The 15,530-nt window shown below is 32.4% G+C and overlaps 1 protein-coding gene across 1 annotated transcript; it reads right to left on the bottom strand.

Annotated features, from left to right (window-relative positions):
- LOC105173643 (serine/threonine-protein kinase tricorner) lies at positions 1,073-14,449 on the bottom strand. Its single transcript, XM_011095467.2, has 13 exons — positions 14,113-14,449; positions 12,659-12,833; positions 11,779-11,862; positions 10,588-10,829; positions 10,235-10,478; positions 10,030-10,109; positions 9,709-9,793; positions 8,518-8,649; positions 8,331-8,444; positions 6,153-6,197; positions 3,607-3,688; positions 1,474-1,524; positions 1,073-1,392 (listed from the first exon to the last, which is right to left on the bottom strand). Exons 1-13 carry the CDS (start codon positions 14,283-14,285, stop codon positions 1,364-1,366), a joined length of 1,536 nt encoding a protein of 511 aa, XP_011093769.1. The 5' UTR covers positions 14,286-14,449; the 3' UTR covers positions 1,073-1,363.

Below are 15,530 nucleotides of genomic sequence, written 5' to 3'. Positions count from 1 at the left end.
TTTTTCTGTATTCTTTTTTTATTCTAAATACTGTATATATGTATATGTATATTTTATGCATTATTCTTTGTATAAATCTATTTCTAATATTTTATAAATTTATTTTTGTAACTTGAATAAAATTGGTCATTGTTTTAATTCAAATGGATATTAATTTGTATATCAAATATACACTATTAATTTAAATTAGAAAAGATATAGATGATTTGTTCATTAAGATCTGGACCATTGATAAATGTATAAAATAAGATCTAACGGTTTATGATTAAGGGTATAGAATATTACATTGAAGGTAAAGTAATAAAAATTAAAGTTGGACTTATTTATATATAAAAAAAAAAAAGCCAAAACAGTTAAAAAAATAAGGACATTCTGATTAAGCACTTTCTTTAACAATTTTAGAAGTAAAAGTTATCATTCAAAATACCTCAGAAATATTTTTTAGAATCAACAGTTGAAAAGCACTTTTTCAAAACTTTCGAAAACGCTATAGTATTCAAATTTTAGAACTAAGACGATTACCATTGTATGTACTAATTTAAATATTGATCAATAATTTTCTAGGAAAAAAAATTACAATTGCCTAGTTGAATTACAAAATATAATAATGCGTCACATATGTTTTTTATTGTGCGCAAAACATATGATATTTTTTATCGGGTAATGGTTTGGTGAAAATATACAAACATCTTTTTATTTTTTAAAAAATTGATGTTAGTATAAAATTTTTCAAAAGTTGTTTGTGTAAACTTTACGTTTAAAAAGAGAATGCAATTGTAATTATAACTATTATCTTAAAGAGTATATTTATAATTTTATAAAAAATGGGAGCCTAATTTTACCAGCATCAATATAATTAATAAAGTAGATAAAAAATATAATAAGACAGCAAACTCCCAGCATAAAAATGTCATGTTAATCATCTAATCAAACAATACCTCATAAAAGTATAGATAAGAGCTGTACACATCAACTAAAATGGTAATCTTCAAAGTATACAATCTTTACTATAAATCAAACTAAAAGAGGTTTATAACCTGTAGTTTTAATGCCAAGAAACCAGACTGCTGAGTTCATCTCTACATGGAGAGTAGCTGCAACTAAAGTATTTAATAACAATTAAAACAAACAGCATTCTTAAGTTCCTCTGTACTATATTACATTAGCAGGTTTCCTAGGTTGACAAGTTCTTAGTTTAGAATAGATACAAAACACAAAGCGCAACTTGACTGAAAATGAGGCAACATTGACAACAATTCATATAAAATAATCTTCTGTTACAACAGATGTTGTGCAAGATATTTTGGTCCCGCTTAGAAATAGTATCTGCTGATGAAGTACCTACCATTCTGTCATTGATGTCTTATGTAGAATAATCGACTGCAGAATCACCTATAAAGTATGTGGTCAATTTACAAACTCCACATTTAATTATAGACGACAAAAGCATGTAATTGATGGAGGAGAACTAACTTCGGCTAGAATCAATCGACACCTGATCAGTGGACGTGCCCTCTTTGGTGTCTGCATGAGTAGAAGTTCCAAAGAAAACTTCGTCAGAGCGAGACTGAAGTACACATACAAGGAAAGCAAGGTAACAAACAAATGTAATTTCATCTATTAATATTTTGGTAGAATAGTCAGCAGTACATGTAAGATATAAGTGGAAGACATGGGACAAATCTGTTATGTCAATAATGAGGCAAATGGAAACCAATAAATTTTGAACTGGACATTTGGATTTCTAGTGACATACTTGAGAAGAGTGAGATAGTAGAGATGTGCAAGATATAGGATATTCACAATCGGATATGGACAAGAAAAGTAGTACTTTGAAGACTTTAGCTGGAGGTTGGCCAGCAAGCCATTGCAACAGCTACAACATCCAAAATATAAGCCCCAGTAAGCAATATGGCCACAAAGATAATGCATTAATCACATTTGGCATGTGCACCTATACTCCACCTCTGAATATGTTGAGGAAAACTGCTATGTGTTTAATATATTTGTATGTTCATCATCGTTATAATGTGGAGTTATCCCAAAAGGTCATTTCTGTTGTTTCAGTTCAAAAGGATACTTCAGCTTCTCTCTAAGCCTAGTCATTGATTTGAAATTGCACCTCAAGAGTACTATTTCAGAAATCTATTAATTTAAGGGTTTATCAAGCACCAAAAAATCCAAAAATCCATTATATTTGAGAGACATGCAAAGGTGGCAGTGGGACAATCGTGGAACGAGGCATGTCAAGGCTCAAGAAGCTAAGGGATAATATAGAATATTGAAAATACAAAACTCACCACAAGGAAATGCAAAAGTTCTAGAGACTACATAAACAAGTCTTAACATGTAAAGTGTTTCCACGAACAGTGACAATATATTGTCTCATATTCCGTGAAAAATAATTAGTAGAAAGCTGTCAATTTAAGAAATTCCAATTGTAATTTACACAAGGTACCTATGTGTATGGTTGTACAACTTAGTCAAAGATGGTGTACAAACACTGGTGCAAACACCTATGACTTAAATGGTGACAAAACTTAGCTGTCGTTAAATCATGGATATGATGCTCCACATCTTTGCAAATCTTACAGAGTTCAACTTGGAAGACAAGAGCACCCGCTACAAAAACTATTAGGTTTGATATGCTCAACAGTCAACACCCAAAAAAGTCAATGCACCTAACATTCTTCACCATAAAGCAAAAGCTAAATCAAAGTATTCAAACTGATTGCTATCTAAAATTTTCTAAAGAAGCATGGATCTTTAGCACTTGATGTGACATTTGGCTGATTACCATTTTTAGAAGGGATCTTTTGTATTTTTCCAAAAATAAAGGAAAAAAGTTCACCAGTTTGCTACCACTAGAACTGTAAAGGAAAGTACCATGAAAAAGATAAGTGAGAATCTTTTAGAGTCATTCTCTTAATAGAGTCAATATTTTGCACTACGTCCCAATCCATAGACCAACTTTAAGCTTTTTACATTTGGACTCATTGGGTTGTTTTCTTTAAGCAGTTTATTCTCAGTCTCCCTGACATCATTTGGATGAACAGAGTTCAATACATGTAACCAATGATAACAAGCCTTTTAATCTAATTAAATATTAAACATATGATACAGTTAAACTTGCATTAGAAAACAAAAGCCAGCTAATGCTTTTATTAGCATTCACATTTGACATAACTAGTGTTGAATGGTAAAAAAACATAATTCTATGCTGTGCACATAAATGCAGCCTGATAGGTCTGAACATGCAAATAGCATGAACAGATGACGTATGTATCTGTGTGTCAGAGAGACAGATACAGAGAGAGAGGAATCTTGTTATTACTTCTCAACCAATAATGATTAGAAGTATACAAGAACAAAATGATCACTAAAGAGCATGGCATGTGGCATGTGGCATGTTGGTTCAACAACTATCAGATACTTAGTTCTAATTGTTATGCTTGACAAGTGTTAAAAGTCTTCCCATACCTCAGCTGGCATGGCTGATAATTTTGAAAGAAATATTAAAATGTTAAGAAAGTACTAATGCAAGAGTGGATGCTACTTGACATAACATACGCAACTAGATGATTGGACAAAATAAAAGCAACTTACCTGATGGCTTAGTTAATCCTTTTACGGGCTCAAAGTTTCTGTATGTGTAGCCAACGAAACTCAAATCTGTTGGATTACGCATCTGAAAAAATATAGGGACATAGGCCAATTAGTATATTACTAAGGAAACGAATATACTGTTGTGGAGTAGGAAAGTTTCGAACGGCAGTGGGAAAACTATTCTTTTAACTGACTGCCACTATATTGCCACAAAATAGCATAAATGGAACAAGTAAATGAGAAGGTGTATGAAAAAACCATAATTGATAACAATACATGATGGAAACGTCTAACTAAAGAATAAAATAATGAGCAGGCGCTATCCATGATCCATGAGTAGGGTAATGTTTGCTATTGGAGGACTCAACATCCTAGTCGGCCAGTGTTGCTGCTGAAAAGAATCTATCTGTGCTGACTGTCCATTGGGTGTTTTGTCATCTAAGTTGGTTTCCTACTGGTTTCTCACTGGATTCTCACTGGATTTAGGACACTACAGTCACTTCCCATTAGACACACATTACATTATCAATCTTCTTTCTTTCTGTTGGACCAGTTCATTATATATCTTGTCAAACTCGCTACACCAACTATAACTTGGTTTAGTTTTCAGATCATCTTCTTTCAAATCTCAAGTCCATCAATTAAGGGTCTATAAGCTGACAGGTGATGCAGGACTAAAGGACCAACAAGCCAACTAGCCAACACCCCTCCCAAAAGCAAAACCCTTGCTTACCATGCATAGCTGGTCCTTGGTAACTCGCCCTCTCTCTGGATTGTACATAATATATCCAACTCTAAATCAAATGAGTTCCTATAGTGGATCTTGATGATTGCAACACTTTTGGCCCAACTAAAGTACTTTCCTTAATATTTGATCTTTAAAATAATCATTAAATATAAAATTGAGGATATGATCTAATAGCAGGTGATAGGTATATTTTATTTCATAGTCCTTTAATTGTTCAAATTTTGCTACACCTCTTCATAATTAAACCACTTTCTCTAATAAATATGTTTGGACTTATTATTAGAAAGCGCATAACAGGATATAATGATCCTCATATTTAAGTGGTATAGAATCAACTTAAAAAAAAATTAATCTTTTGGAAATGTATTTATGTTTACAAAAAAATTGATTTTTTCTAAACACAATTATAGTATTAAGATCATCATAACCAAATGTGGCATGTGAATGCCCTTCAATACAAGTATCGAGCAAGTCAACTCATAGGTAATTCTAATATTCTGTAAGTTAGAGTAGTACAAAAATTTGTAATATACTTAAACATATTTAATTTTACTTTCACTGCACGCAAAAAAAAAGGTTGTATAATTTTATTAACAATGTTATATTTATGTTTTTGTAAATATTTAAATTTGTTTATCTCGAATCACATAGTTATTTGGATGATACATGTACATATATTTTATTTTATTTTATTTCATTTCACTTGATGCTAAGTATTAAAATTGACCAAAGTACGTAATTAAACACATTGATTAATATATGTCAGTATTCTTACCCTAATTTTTTTTGTTTGATCACGCATATGATGCATGTGTGTGGACTGCTAGTATTTTTAAAAGAAACTTTGGAATTAATCTCTTAAGAAGTTGATTCCAAACTCTAACAAAACTAATATATTATTTGGAAATATGATAATTAAAAGAATTAGCATATGAAGGAACTTATGTGATTTAAATCAGTGCTATATAGGTCCCTGTATTTCAACAAAAAGGTTAGAAGATAATGTTGTTCAAATGCTATTTCAATGTCACCATGTCTCGCCCTTAGTTTTCTCCTATGGTTGAAACATGTACATATGTTGTCCACATAACACTTGATCTATTCACAGTTCTATATCTAACCTTCTATACCTTCATCATTTGAACACATTTTGCACTTCTTATGTTACCATCAGTTGGACCCCTTTCATTTATGGTACAACTTGTGCACTGTATGCCATTGTTATTGAAATGTTTTGGGTTGTGACTTGTGAAACTTGGCTAACAATGAAGTGGGTTTGATCAAAGTTAACTATGTTAGGACTACTGAGCAAGAGGGATTGTTCATGCCCTACTAACAAGAAGAACTCCGTCCAAGAGATATTTAGATGAAGTAGACCTAAGACCTTTAATTTTCTGAATTTTACTTTTTATAACTTTTAACATACATACTTGGAGCCAAAAATAAAAGGTTACAACAAATTATTTCTTACTCAACTTAAACCCTTAAAATTGGGAGACCTAAGTCTTTTTCCAAACAATATCTATTATTTGTCTGCATTCTTCCTCATCCGCCAACTAATTTAGATTGAAATAAGATTTCTTTCTATGGATCAGCACTTAGTGCTTACCATCCAAAGTCAAACTATAGTACTCTTATCTTCATATCTTTCCAACGTAGATTTTCATGTAAATATCAACAACATTCATATTGAGTTTCATTAAATGCAGGACATCTAAATCAAACGGAGACATACTTATTATGAACATAAAGAAACTAGAAATCTTTTTTCTCAATTGATCAAAATGAAACAACAAACCTTTCTCCAGGCCCCAGAACTTGATTTTGTCGGCGGCGGATCCACCTATAATAGGAGTGCAAGATATATCAAAAAGCTTTACATGAAGGCACAAAATAAAACATTATTAAGGTTCACATATCAACAAAAAGTACAAAAAGAAATAAAGGAGAGAGAGAGAGGGGAGAAAATGAGGCTTTCAGAGATGAGTGACATGGTGAAAAAAAAACAAAAGACATCTCTTCAAAAGCAATTGTTTACTGCTCCTAGCACAATAGATAATTTTTCAGCTGAGTTGATTGCTAGACACGACTATCTAAATATTTGACGTTATCATCTACTCTCAGTTTCTCGTGGAAATAGAATTACAACTTTATCAATAAAGAAATAACATATATTCTCATGTTAAGTCATTTTATGAACGATCTAAGTATAAACTTAGGTATGATGGTATGGCCGAAGAAGACAGGTTAGGAGAAATAAAAATGCATGAGTGAACCATGCAAGAAACTGTAGATGAGGAGAATTTTCAAACATTCATAGACATCTAAATTTTTCTGCCAAAGTTATAGTGAAGGAACAACCAATAATAATGGATAAAGCATGCGTAGTGAATGTTGTGATTAAAAGAGAAATTAATCAATTTTGTCAAAGCCCATAAAAATATTAAAGGTGAAAAAAAGGATAAGGTATCATATAACATGCATTATTCCTATACTGCTATACATGATATATACAGAACCATATAGTGAATATGCAACCGAAATTGGGGAAGTAGTGAGACAAACATTTTCTAATATGACATACAAGTATAAATAATGATACAACACTTTGTGAACTAGAATAATGATACAACATTTGTGAAGTAAGATATACTGTCAGATCTGAAATATCGTAGTTATACAAACATTTTTAGTTATGATATATAATACTCCGCCAAGTTGATGAATTACTTAAAAATCATAAAGATAGCAACAAAACTCAGCATGTGAATTCATTCCAAATATAGGACCCCCGAGCGATGTCAGTTCTAAACCAAAAAGACAAGTCCACAACTGGAAAATAGAATAAATGATTAAAACAAATAAATGTTTATGTTAATTTCTTAATTTGTGTGTATGTATGCAAAGAATTCATGACAACATAGTCATACAGAATATATTTCTTCATTATGGTTAAGTTACTTTCTTAATTTGTTTCAAACGTGGAAAGAATTTGCAGGAGTGTACACATCGAAGAATTCATGACAACATAATCTGACGGAATCTATTTCTGCATTATGGTTATGTTAGTGTTACTTTCTTAATTTGTTTTGGACGTGGAAAGAATTTGCAGGAGTGTACACATTACGGTATTTCTTTCTTTGTTATTCTTTTTTCGCTCCAAATATATCATTCCTAGCTAATAATAAAGATTGTTATCTAGCGATTATAAGAATCTCCAGTCAAAACTTCTGATAACAGCTTATATGTAAAAATCACCTAATTGCTTCAGGTGATTTTACATTTTCTTTATCATAGGATTACACAATGGAAAGGATAAATTGTAAATGTTGTGCACGGTTTAAATGTACTATTTAACATGAAAAACAAGGAGAGCACATCTCTAGGGCAAACATAAGGAACATATAATAAAGGAGGTCCAACAATAACTAAATTGATGGAAGGCTTGCAGAAACAAAGTTGAAGTTATTTTAAACAAGATTTTCCAAAAATATATATCATGAAGAAAAGAAGCCTATTGAAAGAGGGACTCTGTGGAATGTAGGCTTATTGGCAATGAAAGAAGAAAAAATCAGAGAACACAAACACTTGGATCATAGAAGAAAGGGATGTGGAGTTTGGTTCATTAAAGAAAATGTAATAGTAGATTACGTCAATCTTCTGAATGGAGTCTTACCAGCCAATTCAAATAGTGGAGAATATTTTCACAGAAACCCAATCAACATTTGCATGATTTATATGAAGTATTGTGGCACATCAAGTAACAATGAAATAAGAGGCATATGCCAACATCATACTTAACTAGCTAAAGATACACATTATAGATTCGAAGCATTGTATTGACCTATGTCTATTTTATATTTGAACACATCCACATATATTTAAATAGACCCTCTTCCACTATGTTCACTTCACCTTTGTCTAAAAGGAACCTAAAAGAGTTCAAAAAGACAGTAAAAAGTACATGAGAATCTACCTCATCATATTTCATAAAATTCTGAGTATCAAGTTCCCCATTCACCTCTGGCCTGTATGCTGCTTCTATCTCATAAAGTTTGTCCCACTTTATGTCTTTGAACCATGGATGAGCCTAAGATAATAGAATGGAATATGAGGGATAAGATTGTTGCAATATGTATAAAATTTGTGGTTAGAACCAATACCTTTATTTCATCGGCCCCATGAGAGCCCAACCTCGTACCAGCATCACGGAGCAACCTACGGATTAGGTCCTTCGCATGTGGAGTGAGTCTTGATTCACTTGGAAATCTTAGGTGATTTCTCCAGTGCACAATCTATTACATTAATAAAATAGATCAACCATATGACAAAAATGAAATGCATATGTGAGTAGTTCACTAAGTAAACAAGAAAAGTAAATATCAAGCCCATCACCCTGCTTCATTTTATGATTGAACACTATCTTGTCAGTCAGGAAGAAAGGTAATATTTGGTGCTTACATACTCCAAACTTCATGTGATTACAAAGGCTTCCACATACAACTAGTTAAATTGCCTACAAAAGACATCTTCTTAAAGGCATTTGAGGTTATCTCATGTAGCCTCCAATGCCCATAGCCCAATTCATTTGGAAGTTATATTGAAAGTAAGAGTTCTAAACTTAGTGATTCCACATATGCGTAATTATCTAACTCAGATGACACACTTAATGATGAATCTCATATGCATATTAAATTTTTCTGGACGGAAAAAAATTCACAATATATCCCATAGAAGAATTTTTTGGTTATTGGTGAAAGGCACTAGGACTATAAAGAGTGTCATTCAGACTCTGCATCATTCAGCAAGATACAAATCTCAATTTTTGTTTGAATTGAAATTACAAAGGTATCAACTAGAAACACATAGAAGCCAAGAATGCCGCCAATCCCAACACAAAGAGATTCTACCAAAAATGATATAATAGACATTGTGACTGGAAAAAACAAAGCTGCTACGTATTTCATTTAACTTGCAATTGGTAGTTATTGAATCATCAAATAAACTATGTTCCAAAACCACCATCAGTCTAAGTGATCTTAAACCATTAATTTCTGAGAAATTTTTATCAATCACTTAAATTTAGAATCAGTCTGGATGATCATTCCTCAAGGAAAACTAATGGCATTCCTTTTCCAGAATCTATTTTTGAACCCTAGAAATTTGCTGCAAAACACACCGATTTTGAGAAACTCAATACAAGCTATAATTCCTTTCCAATCAAGACATAGGGGATGCATAGAGTTTAGGGAAATCCACTAACAGCAAGTCTTATTGCCGTCTAACCTAGGAGTGACAGGTTAAGGTTATTCACAAACATGTTCAAGTATCAAAATAGATTGATAGATGCGCACCTTTTTGCATGTTGATATGGGATCATCAGAGTAGAATGGGGGATAGCCAACAAGCATTTCATACATAATGGCACCAAGTGACCACCTGCATGCAGGGCACAACTTTCAACTAATGTATTATAGTCAATAACAGTTTATTTATTTATATAATTTTACAATTACAACTGTAAAACAATAACAGCTAGACTGCTTCGGAAGATGAGGAACGGGAGTAAAACAAAATGACAACTGATATATATGTGCATGCGTGCATGTGTACTGGTAATGGAAGTATCATTTATTCCTGGAGGAATAAACTAATACTCAGTGCAAAGAAACTACCAATCACACTCAACCCCATAGCCTTTCTTCAATAATACTTCTGGAGCAATGTAATCAGGTGTCCCAACAGTTGAAAAGGCCTGTGATGAGAAAAGTAGTTCCTAAGATGGGCTTGCAGAGAGAGATATTATCTTTTTCGTATACAAAGACAAATATACATAGACATTGTTTCAGGATAAGTCCCTGCATCTAAACGGAAGGTTACCTGTGTCCTCCTATTGATTTGCCAATGCTGCAGTTGTTCAAGGGGGTTCTTCCAATGGCTTCCATCTTCTTTATCTGGGAAGCATCCATTTCCATCAGCTAATCCGCTGGAGTTCTCTCCATCAGTTGGATCATTTCCATTTATAGGAGATAAAGTTGTGCAATCAAGAGGCTTGCACAGACCAAAATCAGAGAGCCTCATGTGACCGTCTTTATCCAAAAGAAGGTTATCAGGTTTAATATCCCTGTGGAAAATGATGTGGCATTGAGCAGTTATCTAACTTTCCAGGTTCCCATTTTATGTCAAATGAGTTTGTTGACCTTTCAACACAAGCATAATATTTCATAACTAACCTGTGGATGTAATTGTGTTTGTGGATGGATTCTATGGCCAGAACAGTTTGTGCAATATAAAATCTTGCCACAGTTTCAGTTAAGGTCTCCTCTCGCATCAACAAAGTCATTAGGTCACCCCCTGGTAAATATTCCATTACTAAATACAAGTATTCTGTATCTTGAAACGAACAGTAAAGTTTCACAATGTAGTCACTGGCAGCTTCAGCTAGCAGATTCCTTTCAGCTTGGACATGTTCAACCTACAGCATAAAAGAGACAAATACTTAAGTAAGAAACATTTCTCCAAGCAAGTGGTGATGAACAATTTGTCACGGAAGTGAAGTAATTAGCGTTTGGATGTAAAGTTGGGTAAAAAAACATCTTAACAACTAACTAAAGAAACAAGAAGTAATGGAAATAAATCCAGATCGTGACATCTTTCACCTGATGTAAATTGGATGCCATGTCATAAATTATTAAAATTTTATCTTGTGCTTTAACAGATGAACAAAATCCAGAGCAGCATTCTTCTGATCTTTTCATTCCATTACGGGTATCAAGCTTTAGTCACTAAGCTAACAAAACATATAAGAAAAATAATAAGTGCATGATGTGTTTTTCATATCTTTTACAACTAGCATTAAAAGAGGTGTGGACACACATGAGAATGTAATTAACCTTTTGTTCATAATACTTTCTGTAAAGGTTTTAGAAGTTACCAACAGAAGCTGTGAACATCTTTCCAACCAAATTTATGGATTTATGTTTACAAAAATTTTGCCATATCCAGGAAATATTATAGACATGATGTAATAGATATGCAAGATAATACCAGTTTTCAAAAGACGGAGATAATATTGTGTGAAAATTTTAGTGTTGAAAAATGAACAAGCTGCAACAGTTAATTTGCCATATGAAATGAATTTGATGGGACCTACAGTGGCGCCTGGCTAGTACCATATGATGTAGGCAAGTGAAATGGATAAAAAAAGATGCATTATCATCCTTAAAAAGGATTCTACATTAAAGTGGAAGTAAATGTTAATTTCATTACCATGTTATTTAATGTTATGTATATAGACAAGAAAGCATGCATGCAAGGCCAAACTTCAACAAGGGTGACTACTTGAATTCTAACACATGGTACGAATGGGATTGATAAGTGAATTTCATAATAACACGAACTATCTAGATATTATTTCATCCCACCTGTCCCCTTTTAAGCATTTCCAATTTTTTCAACTTCTTCATTGCATATATATTGCCACTTACTTTCTCCCTGCACAGCCTGACCTGTCATAGAGTTCCATTAAGAACCAAACAGCCTGTTAATAACTTTATATAATCTAATCACATCTTATGCAGTATTAAAGCCAGACATCCATCATCGACCATTAAAACTAGTATCAAGATTTGTTGATAATCTAGAATGACAACAGTCTTTAAGAAACTTAGTACTAGCTGGAAAAGTAAAGAAATATACGTATAATTCAGTTATTCATAACAAGATTAAGAAGATAAGAATGATAAATTACTGAATTAAATGATAGCTCAAAATACTATAAGGGAACTCATCAAACTCGTAAGTGGTAATTTATGAGATGCATAATGCCAGCTGCAATAGAGATAAAAATAAATGAAATACTAGAGAAAGGAAACTTCCATGATACCATTTCAAGAAAGCGTTGAGTAAAAAAATCCAGGATTCATGTGGAAGAAAATCAGATATAGAAAACTGAAACAGGGAAAACCATCTGTATAAAAGTAAAACTTCTTGCAACAGCACATGCTTGGACCAATGAAGCTAGATGTTTTCATTCTACTACTCAGGCTTTTATTTTATGCAAACCACTAAACAATTAAGAATAAATGTTGGCCATTTCGATCACCTTATATTTGTATTTCTTTCCTAAAACATTTAATTAGGTCCAATTTAGAAGACATATCAAAAGAAATACCGTTAAAGATTCAAAGTAAAGACTCTTTTTCACAATTGAAAAAAACAAATCATGAACGATATTCACAGACTGGTATTTAAGAAACATGGAAATATCAACTTCATAATAAAGTAATATAAAACTTTTGAAACCTCCCCAAAGGCTCCTCTTCCTATTATAGCTAAAAGCTCAAAATCATCAACAGAAATTCTGTTCCGCCTCAATCGCATGTATTCTGTCTCTTTACGCTCCAAATCCTTCAAAAAATCCATCCTCTCTTCCTCTGGTACACCTGAATTAGCCAACATCTTTTCCAGCAATTGGCGCCTGCATTTGCACAAGTAATTATGCATGTGTTTTGATGACGTCAAATAACAACATCTAATATTCTACTTGCTTTCGTAAAGAAAATCATATCTTAACTAATAAAAGTGAGAAGCACATTCAAGTTAAAGTCTTGTTTCAACAGTTTGAAAATAGAAGCTGCATGAAATCACGTAACGCTATAGACATCTTAACTAGTTCACATTGACCACCACAAGGCGGTATTATATATACTTCAGTTTTTGCAGCTTATGTTCATAAATCCTTCCTAGGCGCGGAAAAAACCAAGTAGCACATACACACAAACATATATATGTATATTTTATAATGCTTCATGCAATCTACAACAGAAGTATATACCTAATCTGCTAATCAGATGAAGCATTTAGAGAGCAGTATTTTATTTTAATTAGATACTGCAAGAAAAATCTAAATAGTTGACTTTCCCGTTGCTATTTCCAATAATTAAAGACTTGACAGCATTCAGAAATGGAATTTCTATTTTCTTACAGGTTGGGGATGATTTTAGGGTTTTTTCGGGGAAGATTAATGGCTGATATAAATGAATCAGCGGAAGAGTAATTCAGACATAAAATGTTTAAAACAGATCACTATCGATTAATTCTGTAAACCTTGAAACTTTTCAGAAATAAAATATTTCTAGTCCTCATCAACAAAACAAACATCAAATTGACCAACATATCTTCTCAAAAAATAAAAAAATAAAAATTGACCAACATAGAAGACAAGAAGAAACTTGCGAAAAGTACACCAAAATGAGGTAATATTTCTAAAACAATTCCAATACTTCATGCAATCGCTCAACTTACTTCGCAAATCATAATTCCCTTCAACAAAAAGGACACAAGAAAAGGTCCAGTAAAAAGTTGACAAGATTAAATTAGTGAAAAATTAAAACAAAAATGAACTCAAACTAAACCTGTTTTATCAAACTTACAACCCACAACACCCGATCCATCCCAACAGTGAGGTATATATCCACATTTATATATAAGCTCATACTGCTAATTAATTCTTCATAGAAGAATATAAACCCTAATTAATCAACAACCTGGATGCATGGCAGTGTAATTCTATTAAACCTTCACAGAGACACACACGCCATCCACGCATTTGAAACCGAACAGTTCCTAGGATAAGAAACCTTGAATTGTTCTTGGCATATAGCAATTACTTAATTTGACCAAAATTGAACAAAAATGTCTATATACATGCATGCACGATGATCATGTTCAGCACTTATATGTACGATCTACAAAACCTTTGTCTGCGTTCCTGTATGCCCTTCATGTGGGTTTTGTAATGATTCTCGATTAATTTCTTCGCCGCAGCGGCTCGTTCAAGGGTCAAGCTGGATCCCGGCTTCTCCTCCACCAATTGCTCCTCCATCTTCTCCTCATCAACCGCCGCGAAAAACCGATTCCCCTCCGCCATGTCTGTATGTATATGTGCTGTGTTGTGGATCAATTAGTGTGTGATGTGCGTGATAAATGTGAGATCCGGGCGACAGCACGGCGGGGTTGGGGGATGGGGGGTTCCTCAGACTCACAGGGATCGAAAATACAAAACGCAAATTTGCTTCCGCTTGTACCAGGAAACCAAAAAATCCAAAAATAAAAAAAATAAAATAAAATTTGCTTACTAGGCAGAATATAAGATGGGGCCCACGATTTGGGTCGGATTGAATTTTTTTTTTTTTTTTTCACATAGTTATATTTATAATAAAAAAACTTAGAATAATCTTTGTATATATATAAAATAAAATAGAATATGTAAGGAGAATTGTAATTAAAATTTAGTCATTTTTTAGGTAGAGCCGAATATAAATGGGGATGAAAAGCTTGAAGATTGCAGAAGGTGAAAGGGATAAAATCTTAAATCATCCATCAAACCTCATCGCGGGTCAGGTCTGTTCAAAATTTACACTGACCAATAAAAAATCGATTAAAAAATAACATACTATTATTCATAATCAGTTCTAGAGTGGTTTTACGTCTTTAAATTGGTTCCAATTGGACGAAGTCCAGACCAAATTCGGAAGCGTTTGTTTTTTTATTCTTTTTTAATGAAAAACTGAGGTATTTTATTCAACCATTACTCAAACTTATGATTTTATTAAAAAATAAATAAATAATAAATTAAATTACACAAAAAATTATAATAGAAAATGATATTTAAGATTATATATCAAATTTAAATAATATTTCACTTACAAACTTTTAATAATAAACTTAAATAATAACATATTCAAAAATAATTTAAATAAACTTTGAAGAAAAATAAACAAAGAGTATTAGTGAATTAATGTACTAAAAGTTTAAAAGTACAACAATAAAGATAATTTTTTTTAGAGTTTTAAAAGTATAAAAAATTACAATAGAACAATCAATTTAAAAGAATAAAATAAAAAATTATATAACATGTATTATTAAAAAAAAATATCCCAATAAACTCAGCCCATGATCAGGTGGCCCTAGATCATGGACTAGGGACTGGCCACATCTAACATCTTAAACAGATATAGACCGGACAAATTAATTTTTTTATTAAATCAATTCGATACTATATCGAGCTGATCATTTATATGCATCTTGATTCATCCAACCCTTTGGGTGTTTCTTTTGTTTTAACAATTTTGTCCCTTTATTTCATATTTTATTTGTTTTTTAAAGAAAAATT

The sequence above is a fragment of the Sesamum indicum genome, linkage group LG11 (assembly GCF_000512975.1).
Source record: "Sesamum indicum cultivar Zhongzhi No. 13 linkage group LG11, S_indicum_v1.0, whole genome shotgun sequence".
In the NCBI taxonomy this organism is placed as follows: domain Eukaryota; kingdom Viridiplantae; phylum Streptophyta; class Magnoliopsida; order Lamiales; family Pedaliaceae; genus Sesamum; species Sesamum indicum.
The sequence above is the reverse complement of the archived record's forward strand: the minus strand, read 5'-3'. Positions and strand labels throughout refer to the sequence as shown.